Raw genomic sequence first — 15624 nt, 5'->3', positions numbered from 1 at the left:
AAATGTGATCGGTGGGCGTTTCATGAGGTCGATGGCAAACGGCCCGTGTCGAGGGCGCAGGAACGTGCACCCAGGGAGGGGGAGATTTCCTTCGCTTGAAAATGTAACAATATTTTTCAAAATAACTTTTTCAACACGTTTATTTCCTTTTGCGTCTGGCCCTCCACCCCTGGGTGGGGTTGCCTGTTGGGAAACGCGGCGGTACCTGGGCTTGCCGGGACGCCGGGAGCCGCGCAGGCGCAATCCCATGATGCTGGTCCCAACAGCCTCTCCGGCACGGCCTTCCGGAGAGGCAGGTCTTGCCGTGTAGTTTTGTGTAGTTTTGGACCACTGGAGACCCAACGGATCTGCCAAAGATGTGCAATTTTTTGGCATTCAGTTGGTATCGTGAAGCAGTCGGATGGGCTTTGTCTGGCAATCTCGGGAAGGGGGTCTGGGCATTTCCAAAATGCTGATGCTCTTGAATTTTCAGAGCACCCCAAAGATCCTAAAGTGCTTTGCAGAACAGCACCCCAAATCTGATGGTGCTGAGGAACTCCAGGTCTCAGAGGTGGCACAACAGGAGGTGAAGGAAAGCCTCGAGGTCTCAAGCGACAGCAGGAGGTAGGAAGAAATGTGATTTGAGCTGTTTAGTCTATAGGGTGATTTTCTTTTTGATTTCACGGCTCTGCTTTTTATGGTGCTTCATTGTGGAGGGTTGTGGGCTCACTGATGAGAATGGTTGGGGTGGTGTTAAATCCTGGATCAAAGCATTTCTGTTGAGGTCTAAAATATAAGTGTTATCAATTTAGCAAGGCCTGTGGCAGCTCTGAGCTCTGTGTTGCTGATCGTGCTCTCTGATTTGAGTTGCACTGGTGCAAATCTGGAATTACTGGCTTGGTTTCCTGACGGTGCAACTTTTGGAGTTGCCACTGGAGTCAATGACGCAGCTCCGTGGAGAGGGTGAATTCATGTACCTGATCGACTTGAGAGGGCTTTAGCCATCTGAAAAGCTGGTTGAGTGAGATTGCTTGGTGTCAACGCTGGTGTGGCAAGATCAGAATCCGGCCACGTCAGAAATAAGAATGTCAGAAGAGCGCTAAAAGGGGAATGATCTCGTTTTACGGTCACTGTTTTGAAGATGTAGGTTGTCTAGTGTCGCTTTTGCAAACCAAGCCAATGAGCATTTGGAGTTGTTGAGGCAGCTGCACTCGAAGCCAGGCTGGGCTGCATTGCAGTGCTGGCTGTAGGATGTTCACGGTCCCCAATGTATTTTGCAGTCTACATAAAGGTTTTGCAAAGATCTTCTACGGCTATAAATGTGTCATTATTTTTATTTGATTTGCATGTACTGGTTTGCTACATAGAAGTGATTTAAAGCACTTTATTTCAAAGAGTACAATAAATTGTCAGACATTAAAAACTCATTTTCTAGGGCTTTGTTCAGTTTAAATTAATCTTAAACATTGTCAGGTAAATAATAAATTAAATGCTTAGCTCAGAAGAAGAGGCATGTAATTAACATGAACATTAAAAAAAGGAAGAATATGAATCAGCTGTACAGGGTTTTCTACAGCAGCTCTTTGACAGGATAAATTCTGGGTACGTTTCTTTGGGTTTTCCTGACATATGGATTAACCATAGCTAAAAATTGCTACACTTTGACAGCAGCCTTTGGGAGACACTTGCATTAATTGGCTAGAGGAGTAACATGGATCCTGGGATCACAGTGAATAAATCAATGAATTTCTCCCCTTCTTCTGCAGGTAGACATTAGGGATGGTGAACAGATGACAACTAGAGGAGGTGATGCAGGAGATCCCATGCTCTCGGTCTCACTCGGTTCAGTGAAGTGAAGACCATGAAAACATCTCGTATGGGTCAGATTAAAGATTGTTTACTCCTGTTTTCTGTCTGGAAATAGCCATTAGTGCTTGTCTGAGGAAGAGCACAGAAGCAGAAGAACTTATTAATTCAATATAAGAGGATGGTACAAGCAGTGCACCATGGATAAAGAAGAGGAAGAGAAGAAGTGATGGTGGTTCATGCTGAAACACTCAGAGGGAGGAAAATTATCAGCAGTGCTCCTTATGATTTGGAACTGGGTCCAGTTTTACTGAATATTTCCATTAATGACCTTGGCAGAAATAGCTTGAGTGTGGTGATGCAATGCTGAGGAACACCACCAATAGAAAGAAGAATTGGGATGTTGTGCAGGAAACGCATGACTTTTAGGCTGAGTAATAGAAATGGGATGAAATTGAATGCTCAAGTGCAAAGTCAAGTCCCAAAGGCAAAAAGCCTTAGACTACTTTGGGAACTGTAACTGGGTCCTGACAAAGCAGGGGAAAGAGGTGGGTTGGTTATGAGCCATTGGTGCGATGTGGCTGTGAAAATGGCCTGGGCTGCAGGAAGCAAGAGATGGGAAAGTGTCTCGTGTTGCCGTACCAGCCCCGAGAAGATTACATCTGAAATACTTTGTGCAGAGGAATGGAGGAAAGAAAGCAAAAAATCAGAGAGATAGAAGAGCCACTGAAGCTGAAGAACAACACTGGTACAAGAACAAATGAGCCATGAATGAATATGGGCTGGAAACTAGAAGGAGGTGTCTCATCGTCACAGCAGAGAGCTTTAGGACGAGCTCTCCAATGGGGTCAAGGACCTGTGTCCAATCCTGTGGTCTCAGGAAAGCCTCCATGCACACAAAGGATGCCCGTGTCCTCTGGGGGGGCTGTAAATGGTGCTTTGGACTCTCACATCAGCAACGCTTGCAGTTTGCGAGATACTTGTGGCACGGAGGAAACGCTCATGTGTTTGCAAACAGCCGGGCGGCGAGAAGGGATGGGAGCCAGGTAGGTGAAGTTCGAGGGCAGTGAGGCATCGGGTGGCAACATCCACACCCACGAAATGGCTGTAATAACAATTCTGCGCGGGGACTCGGAGCTCTTCGTGAAGGGCAACAAGCTCTGACGAGTGCTGCCTCCCGCGAGGGGGGACTCACCTCCCCTAGAGAGGGACCATGGGAGCTGCCAGCCTAGAATAGGACCCCCGTTGTCCTCGTTTCTGTTGCTACGCTGGTGGTTTTGGTTTAATGCCGTTTCCCCCAGAGTTAGAAAACCGGCAGCCACGGGGAGAGCTGGGTGACAGAAGGTGAGCTGAGCTGTCAATGTGCATCTCCCCCGGGAGATGAGTCCACTTTACCCCCCCAGCAAAGCAAGGAGAGAGAGGGGAGAGGTGAAACGCTCATCCGACCAGGTGCCGTTTCTAAAACGGACGTCCGAGTTTTCCCCAGCTCCTCTCTCAGTCTGGGGCGAGATGCAGCTACACCTTCTCCGACATCCCCCTTGGCAGGGTCTGCGGGGAGTGGAGCTCCACGGACTGCCTCCGGCGGACTTCACGCTCCTCCCAGTCCTCCTCCGGCTCGAAGCCTTTGAAGATGGCCAGCCTCTCCGAGAAGGTTTTGGCTTGCGGGCAGAGGATGTAATTGTAGAGCACTGAGGCTGCTGCTGCTCCGACCAAGGGGCCCACCCAGAAGACCTGGAGAAAGAGAAGCATTGAGGGAGTGAAAACTGGCCTGTGTTTGGAGGGTGGAGTGGAGTCAGGGTCTCTGAACGGCATTCACTACGTAAAGACCTTCCTACACTGTGTGTATTTGCAGCAAAACGCAGGTGCCAGCCCCGCTTTCCTCAGCCATCACCATTGACTCGGACTCCTGTCCATAGCTGTCGTGCCTGAATATATCTAACCATTGTCTTCCCTCTCTTCCTCCTATGTTTTGAGTCAGGGCTGTGTGATCTTCACTAATGAGAGGTGTGTCTTCCCATTTATGCTTTGTAATAGCAGCGAAGAGCCCAGCAGCTTGGGCTGGACACCTCTGAGCACCTTGTCCCGAATGACCACAGCTCCTACTCTGAACATGCTCTTTGCAAATGGAAATGTCCGAGAGAGTCCCCGAAGGAGCTGGTGGAAAATACAAGCCCAGATCCAGCCGGAACCAGGAAAGCTTCCCAGTGTGGCAAGAGGAGCCCAACTCTCCATTGGTTTAGCTTCTTTTGCTAGATCATGATCACCAAATGACACAACCTTTTTCTGTTGCAATTCACCCTGCTTAGATAAGCCAATTAAGAAGCTAGTGGCTCCACTTCTTTCTGCTAATCTCTATATCTCTCCTCCAGCTGGAAGCTGGCACTGAAATGCCAGGAGTCTGGCTGGCTCTTTGGCATTCTAGGAATATCGGTAACCTGGGGAGCTCGTCCCACCGGAACGGCACATAAGCCTGCAGTGACGGGACTTGCAACCTGAATTCCTACCCAGTGGTCGCTGAAATCTCCGACTATCACGGCAGGGGCGAAAGATCTGGCTGGATTCATGGAGCAGCCGGTGTAACGGATCTGCGGAGAAAGGACACGCTTGTTAGTATGAAGCCTTTCTGTTCCCTGTGAAACTCCTCTGGGAGGGGTTTCCCTGGCCATCCATCCCAAATACTTTCTGGTGCGTAATTAGTACACTCCTGAGTGCCTCAATTGCTAATGCGTTCACCCCAGGACAGAAGATCGAGCTGATCCCTGGGTTCGTGGCTTGGGAGCTCCCAAAGAGACTCCAGGAGGAGTTTTCTCGTGTCTAATAAGAGCTGAGTTCACGCTACACCTCCGCTCTGGCTTTTAACCCGCTCTACGCACCCCGAGGAGATGTCCCACGGCAACGGAGAGGCCGATGGACAGAGCGGGAGATCCCAGGTTGTCCTCCCGTCGCTCGTCGGTGGATGCGAAGATGCACAGGACCAGCTGGAAGGTGAGGAAGAGCTCGATGGTCACAGCCTGCCCCGTCGTGGTCTCGTTGTGCAGCTGGAAGGGAAGGAAAGTTGCACCTCAGGGTCGGGTGAGTTTGGTGACCGAGCCAGAAATGTCAGGGGGAAGCGCAATTCAGGAGGAACCCAAAGAGATATAGGAAATAAGGGAGATTTTTGGCACCAAGGTGAGGAAGCGGAAGTTTTCCCCAGGCAAAAGGGAAAGTGGGTCAATGGGTAACATTTTATTGACGTGCCAGGAAATGTTTTCGTGGTATTTCTCTGGATATTTCACTTTTTCCCCCCCACCCTTCTTTTCCTCTCATGGATTTTTTTTTTAATACAAATGCCTTTCTGAAAAGTTTATGTATTGCATTTTGAAAATGTCAGAAAAGAAATGTTTTGGCATTAAAAAGAAAAATCCTCTCTTCCTACTCTTTTTTGACTGCAAGAATTTGTCAGGTCTGATGTGAATTTCTGCCTAGCTGCATCCCCCTCTCCTCAAACTCTGCTTTCTGGCACTTTATCATTCCTTCACAGCTTTTAATCCAGATTTGAAGGCTCTGGCAGCGCTGCTGTGCCAGAGCGCTGCCGATCGCGGTCCCTGCTCCTCTGCGGTCCCCCCTCGCTGTCTTTTCTCTTCCTTGCCCTGTCCCGGCACAATCCCGTGAGCGCTTTGCCCAGTGATGCCAGCGCCTTCTGGGACCACGACCTGCCCCGAGGTGCAGGTCTGATCTTGCTCGCTCTCCTCTCTCCGATATTCCCCGTCCTTTGAGGGGATAACTCATGCAGGCAGCTACAAGAGCCCACGGGAGAAAAACCAAAGTCTCTTTTTCCCCCTCTTGGTTGGTTTAAGCCAACAGGGCTGGGTGTTTTCGAAGTCCCTCCTGAAACTCCTGCTTGTTTTGTTGGGTTTATTAAACCTCAGCTGTTATCAGTCTAAATAGTCTTGTTCTTCAAACTGATCCTCAATCCCTTTTTCAACTCTGCTAAGCTCCTTGGCAGCAAAGCCGGGTCCTGGCAATGCCTCCCTGCTGCTAATTGACTGGTTGTCGACAGGGGATTTCGGCGTTCCGCTTTCTAAAGCGTGCTGCCCTCCCACTCCCTTGCCACCCGGCCGGCGGTTGGGCAATGCCGCTCCGTGCTCCCAGGAACGGGGTGACCTGGCGGTTCCAGGCACCGCAGTGTGTCCCGATGCCAATCTCGTGGTGGCAAACTAGTTATGTCCTACAGTCTACGTCCCAGGTCCTAGCCTGGACCTGGGCTGGCCTCAGAGACTCCGGATGCCACTGCCCTGTGCTTAGGGCGAGGGGAACGGAGAGGTGATGCTCTTGGTTGTGTCCTTCTCTAACCCTTGGTCTCCTCAAAGTACAGATCCTCCTTGATACACCCTTAAACAAAACTGAGATGAGGATGGCCTCATCTCCCAAGGTTGGTGCCTATTTGGCCAGCGGACTCACACCTTTGCCTTTGTCCCAAAAAGCAGAAGGGGCAGCCCGGACTCCTGGGGTCTTCCCTGCTCCTGGAAAGACCCTTGATGCAGTAGCCTCACGGTGTTGGCCTACACCAGACACACCAGCCAAACCAAATAAAAGGGATCTTGCTGGCCACAAGACCTTTCTTCACATCCCTCAGCCTTCCCAAAATCCCTGCCTAATCTTTCCTGCTCCCCGCCAGCCCAACCAGAGGCTGAAGTCTTACCTTGTTGATGGCCAAGCCTTCCCGGGCCTCTGGTGGGGTGATCTCGTGTAAGATGGCTGCCCCAGCGACAGCCCCCAGCAGCTGGGCCACCACGTAGAAGACCGCGCGGAGGAAGGAGACGTGCGAGCCTATGAGACAAGCCACCGTCACTGCCGGGTTGATGTGGGCTCCGCTGATGTGCCCCAGCGCTTGGACCAGCGTGCCGATGGCCAAGCCGAAAGCCAGGGCAATCTGAAGGATGCTCGGGGAAGCTGAGGGCCAGTTCAGAGCAGAGCCCAGGCCAAAGAGGATGAAAACCAAGGTAGCCAGAAATTCTGCAAAGACAGCCCGAGTGAAGGCTACCGAACGGAGCTCCCACATCATGGAGTAGCTTTTGTTGGTGGTTGCAAGGACTGGCTCTACTCGCGGTGTCTTCAGGCAATTGCTGCCGTGGCTGCTGTGTCCAGAGAGGATGACAGGGGACGGCATATATATATATCTGGATGCAGAATGCCAAAGGATCTCCCGCTGATGGAGGTGGGATCATGATCCCAGGAAACTTGATGCTTTCCTTCATTCGTGTTCCAGCTGAGGGAACTTCAGACCCTGCCCCCTCCATTAAGCTGGGGAATGCAGCAATCGCCACCCTTGGGAGGTCATAAATCAGCCTCAAGCAAAGTCACAAAACCCTGTTCCTTTTCTCCAGGGCTTTCTTAACAGGGGCCCTATTCCCGGAGTCACTTTTTGCTCCTCTTTTCCCCAACCCCTACCACTTGCTACACGGGAAGGAGAGAAAGCAAGTGGGGCACATAACTGTGCCCATTTTAGGCCAATGACTAATTTTTGATGCTTTTGACTAAGGTTTGAACTTAACTAAATTCTGAAAATTTTAAGTTTTTCTAAACCTTTATTTCTTGACCCTCTGTTGGAATAAAAGTGCAACACGCTTCATGGGTCTCACCCAATGCGTAGATGAACAACCTCAAACATCTTGGCATGGCTGTTTTTGTGTGTAGGGCTGGGGTAAGTCCGGCTTGTGTTGAAAAGGAAGATTTGGGCCATGATTAAATAACCAGGCAAAACTGGATGCAGAAGAGTCTCATGTGGGCGCAAAACTCCGGATGACTTACTACAGCTGGATTCCTCAGAGTGCCAGAACTTTATAGCCAGGGCACAGATTTCCTACCCAGGGAAATGGGAACAAGCCCCAAGAAATGACTGGCAGGAAAGAAATTCTAGTGTGAGCAAATGACATGCACAGCTGGAGTACCGGCTGTGCTAAACCTATGGGGATTTTGGCCAACTCGGCTCTCAGAAATGTCTTCTTACTTCTTGGCACTCGTCTCCAAAAGAGGAATAATTTTTTTCTTCTTTGGAGCATGGTTCCTCCACATCGATCCATTTGCCCATTCCATGACAAGTTCATTTTATTCCTCTTCCGTGGCTTTACTTAGGACATATTTGTTCCTTCTCCGGTGATGCCTGTCAAGCCTTTCTCTCCCAGTGTCGTTGCGGCTGGTCAGTTTGCTGGAAAGATAGCACTTGTTTCTTCCTTTTGTCCCTGTCTTTAGCAGACTCCATGCTATTCCGAGCTGGGAGGAACATCCCCCCAGGGCAGAGCTGGAGATGAAAGGCTCATTTTACTTTAGGGGCACACGGAGCATCAGAACTGCGAGTCCATTTTTTGGCTCTGACAAAGGCTTCCACTGTCTGATAAACCAAATATTTTTTCCCTCCAGAGGAGCCATGCAAGAGCCACCGGGCTGATATTAAAGGCTGACCTACAATATTCCACATCGCTTTAATTGTATGTGAAGTCCTGTTCCTTCCTCTACAGACGGTGCATGACAATACTTGGCCTATCTCAAAAAGACACTTATAGGGACAGGATCTTTACAAGGGAGAGATTATGGAGAGAGGAAGCAGAGTGCGTGGGTGAGGCTGGAGCTTGGAAGACTTGGATTCAACTTTTTCCTCCAAAAAGGATGGCTGCTCTTGTGTTTCCCAGCTGACTTGGGCACATCACGGCATTGTTCCAGCCTCCAGTTTGCCAGCAAAAAACCCCAATCTCACAAAACAGCTTGTGTGGCTAAATATATTCGAGGTCCTGATAAGCCATGGAAATACGGACACATCACATCTGTGGGCTCTTGCTTCTGCCTCCTTGGTACAGACTTGTGAGCTTAGCCTTAACTGAGAGATACTTATGTCAGCAACTATTAATGTGGGCTGTTATTAGTATTTGGAATGACAGATAACGAAGATAGATAGGCAATTAACAGGAACTGATCCACTTTTTGATTAATACTCATGTCAAGCAAGTTGTGATGTATCACTGCTTAGTGAAGACTAATTAAAAGGAAAGAGAAATAAGCAGGATTAGCTCTAAGCAACTCAAAAATCTAACACAGCCTCGCGGTCCCCACTTCTTGGCAACGCAGAAGTTCCTTCAGCACTCTCCCGGGATCGAACGCGAGCACTCATTAAGAGCGCGTTGGTGTCTGCAGAGGGGTGATACTCCGTTCTTCCTCCCGATGGCAGAAAATGGCCTGGTAATGCATTTTTAAAGAATATTTTGCAAGCAAAGGAACTGCGCTTGCACAACAACTTACCTCTCAAGTGACTTAGATGTCTCAGATATCTCTGCTTGCCTGGCTTTGAGGAAAGTATAAACATCTTTAAGGTATCTCCATTCCATCTAAAATACCTCCGAGCCACAGAGAATAAAAGATTTATTGCACAAATAACTATGTGAGTTTTCCTGCTTGGATCTGATCCTTCCGCAGCAGTAGGTGTGTGCGCTTCCCAGACCTTGCTTGCCGGTCCGTTTTTTGCTCCTTTCTGCCAGTAGCGTTCAACTCCAGACAACTCTCCCTCCTCTCCAGCAGCGGAACAGATGTGTGTGCTTCACATGGTAGCAAATGCTGGTTTTATTAGACACTGGAGAATCCACAGCAGGACCAACTCTTGGTAGAAAACTTTATACAAAGTCAGATATTGGTTCTGCTGTTCATGGAAATAGATGTTTTCTTTCCAGGAATGGAGGTGTTCGCAGACGTGAGGGCAAAACCAAAAACACTACCTCTGAGAGGTCACTAGGGGAAGCCTTTAAAAGAAGGAATATGAATATGAAAGACCTTACTTGCAATATTGTGACTAACCTCATTATTTCTCAGCGGAGGATTTCTGTCTGCTGCGAGGATAAATGTGTTTTTCAGCGCATTCGGTTACCAGGCAGTAACACGAACGCCCCATCTGCGTCCCACGGCGTTGCGCGGGGGAGTGACAGCCGCGCGCTAGCTGCCAGGAGACTCGGGGGAGAGGAGCAGATGGGGACGAGGTTACGGGCATGTTTGCGCTGGGATCAGCGTGTGGTGACAGCAGAGGCTGAAACGCCTTGGATAGCTTTCACCTGCGGCCCTGGAGCACCTCCAGCACTAGCTTGGCTCCAGAAACCTTCTCCAGCCCAAATGCCCTGACCCTCATGGGCGTTTTCTGGACAGGTGGGTCTGTGGATGGGAATCCTTCCTGGCAGGGAAAGCACCAAGCACCGGTCCCTCACCTTGCTCCAGGCTGAGCGCTTTAATCACGGGGCTCTGTCACTGGGGTGGGCTCCTGCAGAGGTGCCAGCGAAGCATCGCAGGAGCAGATTAAGACCCTTTCTAGCTCCAGGCTGTTGTGTTTGGGTCAGGCCACTTTCTTCCTCCAGCTTTCCCTGCAGACGACAGATTTATGGGGATGTTTCTGATGAACATTAAGAGACTTCCTGGTGATGCTGATGTTCCTCAAAGGGGAACTGGGCTTCTCTTGCCGTTGGGTAAGAGATGCAGCAACATACTTCTTGCTGCAATGCACACAGGGACGTGTTTTTAATTGCATTTCACAAACGCACCAAAAGGTCTTACCTCTCTTGCACTCCTGGCTGGAGAACAGACAGAGCAGAGGAGAACGTCTTTATCCCCCAAGGAGAGGTGACCATCAGGAAAAGTTGTATTCTCTCAGTCATATTGCATCAAAGAGACATTCAGCCGGAGAAGCAAAATGGAAGAAAAATCAACACCTTTTCCAGCATTTCAGGCCAAAACCTAAATCCCTATTCATGCAAAACTTCTGCTGGCTCTCGCAGTGTTTATTGTTCTTGCTTTAATTGAAGCAGGATTAATGCAGCCCTGATTTCCTTCACTGACTTCAATGAATTGAGCTTGAGCGCTGGCCAGCAACTGGGCCTGGTGTTAGGAGGAGGCTTCATTTTATTTTTTTATCCCAACTCAAGGACTTGCAAGTTCAGTCCTGAATGTTTGCCTAGAGTCTTAGTCAGGGTAGAGAGCAAGACTCTGGTGTTGGTGGGACGTGGCTTGTGCTGGGATCAGCGCACATTTCTGATGGCTTTACAAAACACTGACATCCATGAAGGCCAACTAGCCTTCCATCCCAGCATGGTCTGATCCTTAACTCTTTCCTCTTCACAGAGAAAAATTGTTTTTCTTTTGCTAATATGTTAATGAGACCCAGAATGTCCAGAAACAGGGAGACAGAGAAACTGAGGTTTCTGTCTCTGCAGAAAGACTTCACAGACAAGATAGGGCCAATCCCAACAGACATCAAGGTCAGACATAAGGCTGAATTAAGTGATGACCTCCCTTTAAATGTGTCTTAAGGGATGAAGGAAGGAGAACACTTTTTCCTTGGTAGAGCTGTGCAGCTCAAGGCCAGGGCATGGCATATTTTGCATAAATATTTATAGGAAAAGAATTAATGCTTTTCCCCTTGAATCTGTGAAACGGATAAAATCAGAGACCAGGATATGTATGTACGTAGCAGATTTTCAAGTGAGATAGACCACTTGACCTTACCAGATCTTGTAAGCACTTTCTGCTCTTTGCTACTTAGCCAGGCATGAATATTACATTAGTTAAAATCCGTCAGATTGCAACATCATCCCCAGGTGACAGAAGTGCCCGGGAGACCTCGGCTTCACCCCTCTCTGGATACCCGGTGTCATGTTTGCAAAATAAATCACATGTGATGAGCCAGTCTCCCAGGAGGCATAAGTCGGGGACATGCCTTTGACATCAGAGCACTGAAACTAGTGACAACATCAGGAACCTGGCCTTTTTCACAGTTTTTCTCACTTACCTCAACGTGAACCAGAAGTAACTGAGCTGAAGTTCGTGAAGAAAGGAATGAGCTCAATTCAGATGCTTTCTCTAGAAATTCTCCTGGAGTTTACAAAAAAACCCAGTACTAGGTTAGATATCCTTCAGGAAGTGTTTAGACGGGGTTGGTCCTGCCTGTGGCTCCAGCGGCGATGTGCAGCATCCCTTTCTGCCCCGTTTTCTGCATCCCTGTGGATCTACGCGGTCCATCGCCCCGAGAGCTTTCCGAGGGAGGGCTGTTGCGGTACGTGTGTTATCTCACCATCAGCGCTGTGGGTACCAGTCTGTGTGTTGACTCCTTACCCGCGCTGTGGGACATTTTGTCTGCTATCTCCTGATCTGCGCTGGGGGGAAAGCGGGAGCGGGTCTGGTAACGTTGCCTCCGAGAAGGGGCTCTTATCTCAGCATCGCTGCCGGGGGCCTGCCAGCGTGCCCACAGGCACCGCGGTGCTGGCGGTGGGGTGGCGGCGGACGAACCGCGCGCGGATGAAAACGGGCGGCTGCAGCGGCCGCGAGAGGGGAAAGGCTTCCCTTCGGCTGTCGCTTCAATCTCTGTAACAAGCAGCTGGGACTGATGGAGATGGGAGAAGGTGCTTTGCTCCTGGACGTAGCTGGGGGCCGGGGCTGCTCAGGGGTGTCTCGAATTCGGTCTCGGCGCGGCCCTAAAAGTGTCGTATAGCAGCAGACGGTGAAAACCCCGCGCGGAGAGCGTGCACCAAGGTGCTAACTTCTGCTCCAGGTTACAGCAGAGCATGGGAGCCCTGGCCCAGGATTGCACCGTGCAGGACTGCACGAACGCAAAAGAGCGAGTCGGTGCCCGTCCGATCACTGCTGCTAAAACAGCAGGAGACGAAGGCTGCAGACAGCTGTGCCAGGTCAAGGGAACGGAGCCATTTTTCAGCGTGCAAGCAGCAGTCGCCAGGCACGGCAAGCCCATGCGTGGGGCGATGCTGAAGGTGCGTTGTAAGATGGGATTTGAAAGAAAAGAGTGGAGTGGCTCCATGGGAACTCTGGAGATGTGCAAAGGGGGAAAAACAAAAGCAAGGGGGAAAAACAAAAGCCTCAGCTCAGCTTCCTACCAGGATGTGCCCCGTCCCTCCGCGGATGCCCAGCTGGAGACACGTTACAAGCTATTAACAGGACACCATTGTACCGAGTGATAAACACCCTCCTTTCTAACATAGGGTCGAGCTTCTAGGACAAAAATAGAGACACTTTGCAGGGTAGGACCTTGAAGCCTGGCTCTTGAGCCAGTTTCAGTGCCGGAAGTTTGGGGTCTAAAATGCAGCAAGGTTGTCAAAACACCTTTCCTTCTCCTCTCCCTGCTAATCACCTGGGTCGCAGGTGTCAGGCTGCTGCGTCACTGCAAGGCCATGGGTCGTTCATTGTGCAGACTCACAAGCGTTTCAAAAATTCATGTGCACATCCCTCTGGATTGTGTTATATAAAGCGCCTTCATACTAGTTTAAAGAAGAAACTGCACAGTGGCAGGAAGGTGCCACTCCAAGTGTCACCCAAACCTGTTCTGTTCCCCCACTCCCAGTGGGGCAAGTTTGCATACTTGTGCAATTGCTTTCGTTTAATAGCATCTAATGCCCACGATGGTGGTAAGAACATGATCTTCTGGCAGCGATGAGTGAAATGCGCTCCTGAGAAGCCGAACAATTTAATCCCAGGGAGTGTCTCATCTTTATATTTATCTACCTGGTTGGTTGGTGTGTGCGCGTGTGTTGTTGTTGCCCTCTCTGACGTGGTTTGTGGGGAACACGGATTTGGTTTCCGTTTATTTTTTAACCTCACCGCTGGGACCTGTTCCCTGTAATTCAGTCGAATCACACACCACAGCCCTGGAGGCGGTTAACGAAAATAGAGCAAAGTTTCCCAAAGCGCCCCGATCCTGGTGTTGTCCTGGCCCCGCGGTGCGGACAAACACCTGCAAACAACTGAGCAGCTCAATCCGCTATTGCTGCCCAGGCGACTTGCAGCTACTGCCCACCACTGGGCTTGGACCTGATTAAAATGCCCTTCAGAGGATTTAAATTAACACATTTTAGGTAACCAGCAAGGTGTTGGTGATCAGGTGTGACAGCTCAGCTGGGCATCGTTTGGGGGATTTCTTTTCAGGCAGTGGAGAATGATGGTATAAAGGGGTGATGCAGGGGGTTGCTCTCCTTTGGTCCAGAGCTGCTGCTGGATATTGTGGCCTGAGCTAGAGGGAAAAGCTTGCTGTGGAAATCAGGGGTAGAATATCCTACCCTGAATAGCTTTGGCTTGTTAAGCTTCACAAATAGGGTGTTTAGGGGTGGTTTTTCTGCTCTTCAAGCATAGATTGGGAAGGGAGAGGGGCTGTTGCAGCTGAAGACTCTGCACAAGAGCAAGGAGGTACGAGCTGGCCACGAAGGGAAACACAGCGGTTCCTGGGAGCAGGTTTGGATGGCTCTGTCCAAGCAGGAGCAGGTCTGATCCCTGCCCACCCTGTGCCTGGGGTGCTGGCAGATGGGGTGCTCTGATCCCAGGTGGTTCCCCTCATCCCAGGGACAAGGGTGGGGCAAAGTCCCTCAAGGATAGGGAGATTTTTTTTCTTTTATCCTTTCAAACTCCTTTTCACACCCACCTTGATGTTTGCAGCTTGTCTGTTATTCTCCCATCTAGAGACCAAGCTTGGTGGCAGGATTTAGCATTAATAGTCCATGGATAACTCAGTAGCCTGAAAGCTTAGGGTGAATTCCTGGGGTTTTCTTGATTTTTCTTTTTTTAATTTATTTTTTGTAGGTTTTTTGGAGACTGTGGCAGTGTTCACTGACAGCGGAGGCTTTTGTCTCTTGGGGGATGCATGCTTGCAGAGGGCTCCTGGGTGTGCCATCGCATATGTTAATGCGGCAGATCCCTTAATTATCCCATCAGGCTTTCTTTACCTTGTTTTTGATGTGATTCAGTGTTCAGCAAAGTTGTTTTAATCCCTGTGAAATCCCTTGTGGATTTGGCAGGGTGTGACCTTGACAGGTTTTTTTAAGTGTTCAAGGTACGTGTGCAGGTGAACGGCTGCCTCACATGGCCCCATGCTCCCCCCACTGCCTGGTCCAGCAAGGCGAAAGGGGAGATGCTGTGGATGCTGATTTGGTTTGGGGCTGGGGATAGATCCACCTGGCTGGGCAGTGAGGGAAGACCATGATACCTTCTGGGAAGTCCAGGGCTGGGAATAACCTTGCTAGATGCCAGAGGCCACTTTGGTTTCCCTTCCCTACTGCTCATTTTATTTAGGAGGAGGCTGTTGTAGTGTAGCAATGCTATCTGCTCTTCTCTGAGGGTTTTTTCCTCTTCCAGCTTCAGTGTTTTGTCTCTTTGAAGCATCTCTGGAAAGCATTGGATGGAGTGTGTGGGGTCCAGCATTATGCCACCAAGGAATGTGGCTTGTTCAGGGACCACAGCTGGGAGGAATCAGTCTGGGGATCCTTATGAAAACAGGACTCCCCTTTCTCACTGGGATGACATGTGTCACCTGCCGTTTGTCCCCAAACCCTTGACCTGCTTGCCCCTTTCCAGGCTGGAAGGGGACCAAAGGCAAGGCCACATGTGAGCTGAGCATCACAAGGTCTCCTTGTGCTTGGCTGGGGCAGCCGGAGGAGAACCCGACCTGCTGGGTTGAGTTTTTCTTGGTCCCTTGAGACCTGCCCAGTTCTACGCCTCTGCTCAACCTCGAGGAGAATGAAAGCCCTTGAGGAACTTGTGGTTAACAGACACCTAATTGATTCTGAATAATCCTGACAAGCTTTTGCAGTCCTCATGGTAATCTGCTCTTTCCAATTGAATAGCTTGGGCTAGATCTGTATGGATGCCAGCTGCACATTGCTTGGCTGCATTCTTTCATTTTCAGATCATGCTTTCATTTTAACCCTTCCATTGCCCCTTTTCTTTGCAGATGCTGCAAGGGGTGATGCTTTTTTCACCTTCCTCTCCTTGCAGGCAGCCTGTTCTTCATTACCTTCACTAGAAGGTAATGTGTTTAGAGAGCCTGAAATGTGG

The 15624-nt window shown here is 49.9% G+C and overlaps 1 protein-coding gene across 1 annotated transcript; it reads right to left on the bottom strand.

The window, feature by feature from the left end:
- Positions 1-1281: 1281 nt before the first annotated feature.
- Positions 1282-6958, bottom strand: AQP2 (aquaporin 2). The gene is made up of 4 exons (XM_026113923.2): positions 6467-6958; positions 4659-4823; positions 4290-4370; positions 1282-3516 (listed from the first exon to the last, which is right to left on the bottom strand). The coding sequence occupies exons 1-4, from the start codon at positions 6932-6934 to the stop codon at positions 3301-3303; spliced, it is 930 nt and encodes a 309-aa protein (XP_025969708.2). The 5' UTR covers positions 6935-6958; the 3' UTR covers positions 1282-3300.
- Positions 6959-15624: the final 8666 nt, after the last annotated feature.

This window comes from Dromaius novaehollandiae, chromosome 28 (assembly GCF_036370855.1).
Source record: "Dromaius novaehollandiae isolate bDroNov1 chromosome 28, bDroNov1.hap1, whole genome shotgun sequence".
NCBI classification, from domain to species: domain Eukaryota; kingdom Metazoa; phylum Chordata; class Aves; order Casuariiformes; family Dromaiidae; genus Dromaius; species Dromaius novaehollandiae.
The sequence above is the reverse complement of the archived record's forward strand: the minus strand, read 5'-3'. Positions and strand labels throughout refer to the sequence as shown.

Excerpts from the sequence above, each read along its gene's own strand:
- AQP2 (XM_026113923.2), bottom strand. The coding sequence starts at position 6,934 with ATGCCGTCCCCTGTCATCCTCTCTGGACACAGCAGCCACGGCAGCAAT. Across the intron at positions 4,371-4,658 it reads CCGTGGGACATCTCCTCGGG|ATCCGTTACACCGGCTGCTC; the intron begins GTGCGTAGAGCG and ends CTTTCTCCGCAG. Across the intron at positions 3,517-4,289 it reads GAGATTTCAGCGACCACTGG|GTCTTCTGGGTGGGCCCCTT; the intron begins GTAGGAATTCAG and ends CTCTTTCTCCAG.